General features: G+C 39.0%; 1 protein-coding gene across 1 annotated transcript in view; it reads left to right on the top strand.

Annotated features, from left to right (window-relative positions):
* AGBL1 (AGBL carboxypeptidase 1) overlaps positions 1-12,179 on the top strand; it is a 418,457-nt gene that overhangs the window by 72,677 nt on the left and 333,601 nt on the right. The window contains exons 6-7 of the mRNA XM_087704308.1: positions 2-39; positions 11,462-11,670. Of these exons, the coding sequence (XP_087560434.1) occupies positions 2-39; positions 11,462-11,670 (247 nt within the window). The remainder of the gene's footprint in view (position 1; positions 40-11,461; positions 11,671-12,179) is intronic.

The following is a 12,179-nucleotide window of genomic DNA, read 5'->3' as shown; positions in this document are numbered from 1 at the left end:
GGGCAGCAGTTGAAGCTCTGGCAGCTTTGTTGAAATCAAGTAAGCTTTTCTACCCATCTCTTTTCTTTTCTCCCTACGCAATGTTTCCTGGGCCGTCTGTGTAACATAGAAATGTTCTCATTTCTATAAAGTGTCTCCATCTCTTCCCCTCTTTCATTCTAATTAGGATCACTCCTCAGGACACTGCAACAGGACACTGAGACTGCAGAAATGCAATGCAGGGGACATGTGATACTTTGAGCATGTCACACTATATTTACCTCACTTTAGGGTACAGTACACGAGATATTAAAAAAAGAAGAAGAAAGTTGCCAAGTTGTCAATGCCACCTCTAAAACGGGCAGCATTTATAATGTAGTTGTTTCTCAGGTCTACTGGACTGTTTTCTCCTGGATTCGGAGAACAATTTAGGGCAGGAGAAATCCTTGAGATTTAGGCAGCCTGAATGTGGGCGCTGCCGCAAAATGGTGGTTGTGACTAGTCATTTGTGACAGAAGTCAAAAGAAGGTTAATTCTTGGTTCAGCTCTTTCCCTTCTGCCAAGAGGTTCTCTACTTACAAATGTCTTGTTTTCTTCTTCCAACTTAAGCACTGAGATTTATCGCCCTTGTTTTATTTTGCAAGAATGCCTATAGGACATATGACGGCTCGAGGGCATTTTCGTAGGTAGGAATGATGATAAAGTAAGGAGGATGCTGTTAGAACAATTAATCTAGGGCAGGGAATTGTGTAAGCAGCAGCAATATGTTGTCTATTTGAACAGATAGAACAGATAGTTTGAATCATACTTGAATTGCAAATTCCATGAAATGTTTTCCTTCAGCATGTTTCAATAAGGCGTGTAACTTAATTCCTGGAGAATTAATTTCACAATAATCTTTAACAGTGGGAATATGTGGAGTTATTGTCCATAAATAATTGGAGGTGCAAGGCTAAAAATATTAGAATGGTTCGCCTCCAAAAACCATTCCAATATTAGTTTTACAATAATGGATTTGCTAAGAATGATTCAGTGTCTGGCCCTAGAGAAATAAAATGGAATGGAATGGAGAGTGGAGTGTAGAGTGTAGAGTGTAGAGTGTAGAGTGTAGAGTGTAGAGTGTAGAGTGTAGAGTGTAGAGTGTAGAGTGTAGAGTGTATAGAGTATAGAAGAGTAGAGTAGAGTAGAGTAGAGTAGAGTAGAGTAGAGTAGAGTAGAGTAGAGTAGAGTAGAGTAGAATAGAGTAGAGTAGAGTAGAGTAGAGTAGAGAATTCTTTATTGGCTAAGTGTGATTGGACACACAACAATTTTTTCTCCAAAGCATAAGCTCTCAGGGTATCAACACTGATGTTGATGTACCCCAATATTTGATGTACCAGACCTACTAAAAGAAAGAAGTGATGGACTTTTACATCACTGCTGCCACCACTGTCCCAGTGGGATCTTTGTGACTTCAAGGAGAGATGAGATGACATTTTGGAAACCAGGATATTGGCTTAGCAGCTTGTATATATCTGTATTTTTTTGTGGAGGAGGAAAAGTTCCTGGTGACAGAGAAGGAAAGCTTTGGAGAATCACTGAGCATTGCTAAGTTATGGTGACACTCAGCTGCAGCCTTATTTATGCAGAGTTTAAAGTATTTACTAAATGAAAGAACGGTCCCTCACACAATCCTGCACAAAGGATGAATGTTCCTGAAGCCAGTGTTATATCATCCTGTCTCTCTTTCTCCCATCCCAAAACAACTTGGGCATTTATTACCAGAATTTAATAAAGCTTTGTATCCAATCGAAGAACGCTTTTTCTCCATCAATCTTCTGGATGGTGAATCACAAGCCTATGTTGCCCTTTTCCACTCTCGCCCATGAGTGTCCCTTCCTTTTTACTGCCCCAAATCTTTGCACAGGCTTTAATGAGTCAAAGGAATCAAAGAGAGAAGCAACCTAGAACTAAGGAAAATTTTCCTAACTGTGAGAGCAATTAATCAGTGAAATGCAAGGGTGGGCTTCAAAATTTTTAGCAAGGGGCTCTTTGCCTGGTTGCTGGGTGGGCATGGCCATGGAGGGTGTGGCCTAGTTGGCTTCTTGCACCATGGCTGGGGGTGTGTGTCCTCCTCAAGCTCTGGAAGCTTTCATTGAGCCTCCAGGAGGGCGAAAATGGCCTCCCCAGGCTCCAGAGGACCTGTGGAAATGAGCCCGTTTATGGCCTTCCTGAACTTCCAGTAGGCCCATTTTTTACTTGCGAGCCTCCATGTGCACCCTGCACTTACCAGCATCGAAAGCAGGCTGTGTGGGAACTCCTGGGAGGGGCAGGGTGAGGTGGGCTTGGCCAGCCAGGAGTGGGATTTGTGGGTTCTCCGAACTGCACAGAATCTTAGCTAAAGGTTCTCCCAAACCTCTGCAAATCCCCAGCAGCCTTCTGAAATGCCTTGGCTTCATTAATTGTGGGTACTCCATCACTAGAGGTTTATACTAAGAGATTGGACAACCATTTGCCTGAAATGGCATAGGGTCTCCTGTTTGAGCAGTGGGCTGGACTAGAAGACCTCCAAGGCTTCTTCCGACTCCGTTATTCTGTTAGGAACATTAGGATTCACGTGCTTTTTGTGAAAGAAAAGCGATAGAAGTTGCTCTTTAAAATCCTACTGATTGAAGTTCTCAATTCACAAATAATACGACAGCATCAATCTTCAACCTATATTGAAAGGTCAGATTATTACAATGAGGAAACGCCTCGATTTAGGTTTTAAATCTTAATCTGCCAAGTCTGGTGCTACCTTTACCTTTTAGAATGGAAACGAATATTAAGAAAAAAGAAATCAATGGGAACAGATTTTTTTTTTTAAAAAAATCCCTTCTCTTTTGCTCACCAGCTCCAGGGATCTGACATTATTGAAGTAGCATTAAAGCAAAACCATGAGAATGGAGGTGGGTTTTTTTTATTAACAGTGTTACTGAGAGAGAGAGAGAGAAAAACCTTCCTTTTCCAGTTTTTTTGGCAAGAAATATTCCTTAAGAAGATCATCTTCTCTGACTTTATACTTCTCTTCTTTCATATGGGCTCCAGTTGCCCTCTGTTTTATGGTTAACCTAGATAATGCACAACCTGCTTCAGTTCCTAATTTAATGCAATATATTTAGCGTCCTGGTCTAATTTTGGATTAAGTAGTTGGTGTAATGCTTTCCTCTCAGATTTCTTTTAAATAAATAAATAAACAAATAAACGTCTTACCACCAAAAGGTAGCTTTAAGGATTTAAAAAAACCGCAGCATATTCCTCCATTCGCATCAGTGAAGTTTGTAGCTATTTCTCCTGTGTTTGAATTTTTTAAAAATTAGGAAGAGTGTTGAATGCTACCATATCATAACACAGGGAATCTCCATGGAGACCCCGCTGATTTAATGCAAGTTTTACCTCTGCTTGGCACATAATGGGAGCTAAAATTATTGTGTGGAGGAAGCATTGTGTGTTATACTTTGATCAGGCATACATTAATGAAATTATTGCACATGTAATAGAAAATTACAACTTTTGTTCCTTTGTTCAGTGGGTGTAGGTTCTGAATATATTTCAGTTATTAAACAGCAAAGTTTCTCATTTCTATTCTTGATCAAGAAAACTAGCCAATGCATATATAGAATATATAGAATCATAGAGCTGGGAAGGACCTCAAATGTCTTCCAGTCTTATCCTCTGCTCAGATCTGTAAACCTTACCACCCTGATCAAATGATTGTCTCTTGAAAACCTTCAGTGATGGAGCATGTTAGTGTTTGAGTTCTGAGTCTTGAAAAAACGTCCCTGAAAGCCTTAAGCAGGCAAAGAACAAATAGTATGTGCCAGGGTGTCTTTGTTGGGGGTGAATCCAGAGGTATTTCATGAAACGAGCACTCCACTCCTCTGCTCGTAATAGAATCCCTTATGCCATTGGCCTTGAAGTTTTGGGCTTTGGACAACTTAGAACTATGCCGCCTATGGTCTGACTTCAGTGTAGTAGACAAAATTATCTGCTACAATGTCCTACCTGTCAATGACTACTTCAGCTTCAACCACAACAATGCATGAGCACACAAGAGATACAAACTCAAAGTAAACTGCTCCAAACTCGATTGCACAAAATACGGCTTGAGCAACAGAGTGATCAATGCCTGGAATGCTCTACCCAACTCTTTTGTTGCATCCCCAAACCCCCATAACTTTAGCCTTAAACTGTCTACTGGTGACCTCACTCCATTCCTAAGAGGTCCTTAAAGGGGGCATGCATAAGCACACCAGCGTGCCTACCCTCCCTGTCCTACTGTCCCCATTTGTTTGTACCTATTTCCTGTGTTCTTATTCATGTTTATTCTTATTCCTGTTATTTTATACATGAGTGACAAACTAACTAAATAAAGTAAATAAATGTGATAATGTGAACTCGGTTAAAGCAATTCAGGATTCACTGAGCATAGCGGGGTGATAAAGCACACATATTAATGTGAATTACATTGATTCCTGGCCAGCAAAATTGGAAAATGCCTTTTCTAGATAGTTACTAGTAGTTAGAGTAAAAAATAGTTGGGTTTACATATTGTACAGCCTCATAATGTAACTTGTTCCATTTCCATTTCACAGACGGCTAAATTGAAGTTTAATCAATAAAGCACAGCAGTGGGCAAACCAGGTCACTGTCTGGTTCAAATCCATGATTATTTTTAAGGCATGTTGTCCTCCTTTCATGGTTATTATGAGGACCCAGAGTGTTAAGGACAATATGCTAACATTGTAAAATACCCAGAGAGTGTCGTAAAGTATTATGGAGCAGTACATAAGTACTATTGCTATTATAAAAGAAAAATCAAATCAGGTGCAATTTTGGACGTTTCCTCAAATCCTCTTGAACAGGTTTAGCCTAATATTTTTATTTAAAAAAAATATAAGTTGGTGGAGAAAAATGGTGTGGTAGCCTAGTGGTGAAGATGTTTGCCTCCCACTCAGAAAATTGAGAGCTCAATCCTAAGTAGTGGGAGATAGTTCTCTCCTGGGGCGCAAAGAAAAAAAAATCTGTGAATCCCATGTGGTGTCAGGAAGGGCGTCCAGCCAGTAAATGCTCCACTCCATCCATTCATGCTCGCCCTGACTATACCCCAAATTAAGGGATTACATGGTCATAAAAAGTGATTTATAACTTGGTGGAGAATGATGGAATTTCTAAAGCCCCTTTGCCTAAGTTGTTCAGATCTGAGTTGGTTGTGTATTTGTAGTTTTGTAAGCCTATTCCACTAGATGTATTGATGTAATGATGGGCATCACTTTAGATGACTTTTCAAAGAGGTAGGATAAATGTGAGTCTATTAATGGCTAGTACCACTGATGCCTGCAAATTACCTTTTGAGTGAAAGTCAGAATCTAACAGATCTCAATGACCCAGAATAAAAGAGAGCAATTGCCATTATTTTCTGGTTGTGAGCTTTCTGAATTCAGCTAGCCTGCCACGATCTAACAAAATACTGAACAAGAGATACCTGTGATCTGAACCGTCATTGTTTCTCATATATTCGTATCAAGTAGCTTGTCTCTGACATTAATTGCAGTATTGCCCATTCTGGTCTATGACCATAATAAAGATTTGATTTGACTTAATTTGATTTGGAATATTTCAAGTCACGGCTCTGAAGTCCGGAATCTCAAGGCCAGTACGTGTGGCACTTTCCATGGTGCTGAAATTTTCATTTAGCCTCATTTCATGATACTAAAACATATGAAGAACGGTTGCAGGAAGTGGGTATGTCTAGTCTTATGAAAAGAAAGACTAGGGGAGACATGATAGCAGTGTTCCGATATCTCAGGGGCTGCCACAAAGAAGAGGGAGTCAAGCTATTCTCCAAATCACCCGAGGGCAGGACAAGAAGCAATGGGTGGAAAATAATCAAGGAGTGAAGCAACCTAGGACAAAGGAGAAATTTCCTGACAGAATTAGAAGAATTAATTAGTGGAACAACTTGCCTCCAGAAGTTATGAATGCTCCAACAATGGAAGTTTTAAAGAAGAGATTGGACAATGATTTGTCTGAAATGGTATAGGGTTTCCTGCCTGAGCAATGGGTTGGACTAGAAGACCTCCAAGGTAACTTCCAACTCTGTTATTCTAATATTTTGCTTCTGATAGCTATGTTAGTGTACATCCTATCACATGAGCCATCATCTTGCCAACTTTTGGGATCTCTAATGGAGTAGGATATGGTCACCTATGTAAATATTTTCCTATATTAACCTTCTCCTATCATCACTTTGTGCCTCAGATATGAGTGTTTTAAAGAAAAGGCTAATCAGGATCTATACATGGATTTTTCTGGGTTTTGATTTTTTTTGATGGAAAAATCAAAACAAGAGACTCCTCATTTCTGATGTAAAGTGGCCCAGTCCAGCCCACTCATGTTATTCTCCTAGTCCCTTAGCTAATATCTCTCTTTTATTTTTCATGCTATTTCCCTGCTTATCAAATTCAATAAGAAAAAAACATATTTGTCTGGTTTGCCAAGGACATCACTAGGATATTTCCACTCCTATAACCGTAGCATGCAACATAACCTTGTGGAGTTTGTGCACTTTCAAAAAGTTATATTTTGCTTATTTTATATTGTAATTTGTAATGAAAGCTGCATGTACACCAGGAAGCAGAGGGTTATATAATCTTTTGTAAATTAGTGTAAATTTTTGAGTTGACATAAATAAAATTCTTCAGGAGATAGTTAAAATATTATTACTTGTTTTCCTCTCTTCCTGGGGACCTGAATCTTTTTTTTCTTACAAACTGTATTCTTTTGGCTCCACACGGGGGTGCTCTTACCATAACTATTCCAGCTTTCCAAAAGTTTTAATCCAGTATTTATTTTTAGTGAGTAATTTGTTTATCAGCTAGTTATTTTAATCTGAGGTTGGCCATATTTATCACTGTCAACCAGGAAGCATTCCCCAGCATTAGAAACCGATTCAACTTGGAAAGTAATTAATATGTAGAAACTGATCTCAGAGCCTTTGGTTGATGGCGCCAGGAAAAAAAAGTGGACTGAGGAATCCAATTGCACTGTCTTTTTGAGGGACAAAACGTACAATTTAAAAAAGCTGGACATGACAATCTATTGAATGGTTTTAAAAGAGGCTGTCATGTCAAAAATTGTCATTGTCAAAAAAAAAAAGTTGTGGGAGCTTCACCACTTGAGACTTTCAAGAAGAGATTGGACTGCCATTTGTCAGAAATGGTGTAGAGTCTCCTGCTTGAGTGGGGGGTTGGACTAGATGACCTATAAGGCCCCTTCCAACTCTAAGGAACCTCTTGGTTGGATCCAATGTAGACTGTTGATTACAGAATGATATATTAATATGAGAATAATTACAAAAATATTAGTAAACCCCATGTCATATGGAAGTTGTGTTATATAATACTGAAGATTATTCCCAGGAGAAAATCTGGAAAGACTTTTATGTTGATAAAAGTTCATGGGGATAAAAAGGTTTTTCAACGTGCCACTAATCCAGAATGAGATCTGTTTGGTTCAGTTTTAGCATATTGCATGATCACAGACATTAGGATTTCTAAATCATGACTAATATGAACATTCACTCAATCACAATGACTTGTGGTGATGATGATGAGGATGATGGCAATGACAATTTGGTATGAACCAGCCCTTCCTCACTATCTTCCTATTAATCGCTATCAATCTATCAGTATATATTTGATTATTTGTAGTATTCAAATAGTTTTGTTAGAAAGCATTATATTATAAAGGTATGCTATTATTCATATTATATTATTAGAATATGAGCAGCAGTAGTGCAGGTCTTCAAATGTATAGTTCATGTTCCATTTTATCCTTTCTCAGCTAAATTCTAATGTATGTGCATATTGAGTAGTTCATTGAGGATTGATAAGAGGATCAGCTCAAAGCTTTAACAATAACATTTTTTGTGGACATTGTTTTGTGGCATTTGTTTTTCTTCTGGAGACAACATAATGAAATTCAGCACATCAAAATGACAACTGTACGAAAGAGGGAATTGTCCCTTTGAAAAATCAAACCAAATAACAATTGACAACATTTGATCAAAACTATATTTTCTCCTGTTTTAACCCATCTCATATTTTGCTTCTATTGCAAATGCTGCTTCCTATATAAATCCTAGCTAAATAGACATTTTACAAAGGATGTAAGAAGAGTCTTATTGCATTAATCAAAAGGTGGATCCAAGCTGGTATCCTTGTTTCCATAGTGCCAATCAAATGTCTTTAAGAAATTCACATTTCGGCCATAGTCTCAATGACGTACTTCTGCTTCTGTTTCTGAGCATAGCTATTAACAGACTGATCACTTCTGCCTGAGAGAGGATACATTGCCAAACCATTGTTTGGTTTATCCAGGCTTTATTGAATAAGTAACGAATGTATGAATTTAGCCTATGTAAAGACATTGTAGTGAAAACTATTAACAGCCCTTTTCATACATTCATCTAAACTTTCTTAAAGTCAGTAGCCTTCATGAATTCTATGAATTAGGAGCTAATTCTACAGGTTAGCTCTGTGTTTTGTAATAACACAGAGTTTTGCCTATTCCCACTGACACATCACTGGGAAGTAAATGCTTTGATCAAAACAAAACTGTGTGTATTTTTGCAAAGAAAATAAGAGACAGGAGATATAGTAACATTATTTGCTTGTAGATGTTTTATTAATTAGGACAATGTTGGGTAATGAAAAATCTCTTGGCAAACAACCAAGATAAGTGAGTACCAAGAATTCCATAATTTGACTCACTGCTACTCTAGATACTCTGTTTTATTGGTTAATCTAAAACTTTGGTAGGACCATTAGCAGCATTGAGCCATATATTGTCTCTTTCTTGTATCGAGTCAATCATAATCTTAGCTAGCTAATCATATAATGAGTATGTATGTATGTATGTATGTATGTATGTATGTATGTCTCTCTCTCTCTCTCTCTCTCTCTCTCTCTCTCTCTCTCTCTCTCTCTCTGTGTGTGTGTGTGTGTGTGTGTGTGTGTGAAGCCTCTTGAATGAGTGAGTGAAAATGAGAGGTTGGTTCTAGAATTCTTTTTGTAAAAGAATTCTAGAATTCTTTTACAAAAAGGGAAAGAGAAATTATTCTTATTTCTTTAATTTTTTCTTTTAAAGGATGCTTCTGTAGCCCTGGGATAATGTTTATGAGGATCACTAATCTTGGCAGTTAAAACAGCATAGCATGGCATGGCATGGCATGGCATGGCACAGAATATAATTCTTTATTGGCCAAGTGTGATTGGACACACAAAGAATTTGTCTTTGGTGCATATGATATCAGTGAACATAAAAGAAAAAATACATTCATCATGAATCATAGGGTACAATACTTAATGATAGTCACAGGGTACAAATAAGCAATCAGGAAACAATCAATATCAATATAAATCATAAGGATACAAGTAACAAAGTTACAGTCCTGCAATCATAAGGAGATGGGTGATAGGAATGATTAGAAGACTAATAGTAATACAGTCTTAGTACATGATTTGACAGTGTTGTGGGAATTAGTTGTTTAGCAGACTGATGGCATGGGGTGAAAAACTGTCTTTGTGTCTAGTTGTGCTACTGTGCAATGCTCTATAATGTTGTTTTGGGGGTAGAAGTTGAAACTGTTTATGTCCAGGATGTGAGGGGTCTGTAGATATTTTCACAGCCCTGTTATTGATTCGTGCAGTATACAGGTCCTCCATGGAAGGAAGGTTGGTAGTAATTGTTTTTTCTGCAGTTCCAATTATCCTCTAAAGTTTGTGTCTGCCTTGTTGGGTTGCAGAGCCAAACCAGACATTTATGGAGGTGCAGATGACAGACTCAATAATTCCTCTGTAGAACCATGTCAGCAGCTCCTTGGGCAGTTTTAGCTTCCTGAGTTGGTGCAGAAAGATAATTATATCATAAGCATTGATGACTACGTTTGAAGCAAACCAAGGTTTGATCAATGGAGTTTGCATACAACTTGTTCCTTCAACGATACAAGGGTTTTGATAGTAACTGTGGGTCAGTCTGATATTGTCATTTGGAGAGACGGAGAGTAGAAGAGTAGAGGACACATACACCAGATGCCAGACAGTCTGAATGGCTGCTCCTGATTGCTATTCGAATGCCTTCGCTCACTAGTCTCTTTGATTATGCGTTTTCTGACAGCTTTTGATGAGTTTGACCTTTAACAATAATAACAACAAAAAGGGATCCTTATAAGGTCAGGATGTTTCTGTAATGCAGCTGTCTTTGTTTCAGGCCTAACTGAGCTCTCTCTGGTATGTTGTCAGTTAAGGCAGCTGGTGAACTTATGAACTGTGGAATTTCAGCAGGCGATTTTATGAAGATAGGTTTAGCCAAATCTACCTCGCTTTTGTCAAAAGGACTGTGCACTACAGCACAAACATGCTTTCAGTACTGCTAAATGTAGGACATTTTTGCTATTTTTTTCTATCATTACCCATTTTATAACCTTATATGCATCAAAACAGCAGTCTTACAGCCTTGCTGACTTTCATATGATCTTTCCTTCCTTCCTTCCTTCCTTCCTTCCTTCCTTCCTTCCTTCCTTCCTTCCTTCCTTCCTTCCTTCCTTCCTTCCTTCCTTCCTTCCTTCCTTCCTTGGTTTGATTTGATTTGATTTGTATGGTCATTCATCTTAAAACACAACTCTGGGCAGCTCACAATAACATTCAAAGTATCTGCAAAGCAAACAGTTTTCTTTGTCTCTGAGTTCCATTCACAAGCTGCCACTGTCTGCCATTAATCAGAATCATCTGGAAAGTTAACAGAATATTGCAAGTACAATTCTCCTCCCACCTCATTTACTCTCAAAAAATTAGGGAGGATCTCTACTGAGTCTCTTGCCTTACCCACTATCCAGATTCAGGTATGGTCTCTTTCATCTCCACATATGATTAAGCACATTTAGTACAACAAGCTCTCACACTGATTCTGGTCCATCAAATACAACAGACCTCTATTCTGTAAATAGCATAGAACTTAGACTTAGATACCACTTCATAGTGCTTTACAGACCTCTCTAAGCAGTTTATAGGGTCAGCCTCTTGCCCCCAATAATCTTGGTCCTCATTTTACCGACCTCAGAAGGATGGAAGGCTGAGCCAACCTTGAGCCTGGTGAGATTTGATCTGCCAAATTGCAGGCAGCTGGCAGTCAGCAGAGGTAGCCTGCAGTAGTGCACTCTAACCACTGCGCCACCGAGGCTCAAATCATTTCATAGAGCCATAAACCCAATCTCCTGAATGGTTCCTTGGCATTTGACTTTTCTCAAGCTTCTGTTGTTTCCAGGTGGACAAGTCATCTAATTTTCCTTTCATCTTTTCAGTGAACCAAAATTTCCCCACTCATTACAGTGTCTAATAATTGAACTGTATCCATCTGCACACGTTTCCTGTAGGTGCTCAGTCGATTTGCTCTTTGCTTACAGAGTCCAATAGTCGCCGAGCTGTACACAGAGGTTATGTTTGTCAGTTGCTCCGGTTGTATCAAGATTGGCACCATCAAGACACTTCAAATAACTACATTCTAATCCGGAGGGGTCTTTTGCTTTGTCTCAAGCATGTCACCAATGTCCGCTCTGGGAGAGAAAGTTTCCTTTTTGTTCATGGCATGGAGATGCTTTTCAGGACAACTCAGGTAAGCAAAAGTTCAGTGACCATGTTTGTGTAACATCCTGAGTTTAGCTCAGCCTTACAGATAGTTGAGCTCTGGCCTGCCAATTGTACCAGATGATTGTAGTAGAAAACCCACTTCTTATACTTGTGAAATTATATATCCCTGTTGCCTTTGTGATAGCAACAGCACATAGACATATATATATCGCTTCACAGTGCTCAACCCCTTCTCTAAGGTGTTTACAGAGACAGCATCTTGCCCCCAACAATCTGGGTCCTCATTTGACCCACCTCGGAAAGAGGGAAGGCTTGAACTGGTCAAGATCGAACTGCTGGCAGTGGGCAGTGTTCACGTGCAATACTGCATTCTAAGCACTGTACCACCACAGCTCTTGACAGGCAGGCAGGCAGGCATGCAGGCAGACAGGTGATAGGTGGAGATGGATGATAGATAGGTAGGTAGGTAGGTAGATAAATAGCAGGCAGGCAGGCAGGGTCAACCTTGATTTAGTGAGATTCTATCTGCCAAAC

This window comes from Thamnophis sirtalis, unplaced genomic scaffold (genome assembly GCF_051295495.1).
Source record: "Thamnophis sirtalis isolate CommonGarterSnake01/CBP01778 unplaced genomic scaffold, rThaSir2_p1.2 scaffold_2, whole genome shotgun sequence".
Classification (NCBI taxonomy): Eukaryota; Metazoa; Chordata; class Lepidosauria; order Squamata; family Natricidae; genus Thamnophis; species Thamnophis sirtalis.
This window is presented reverse-complemented; position numbering and strand designations above follow the sequence as displayed.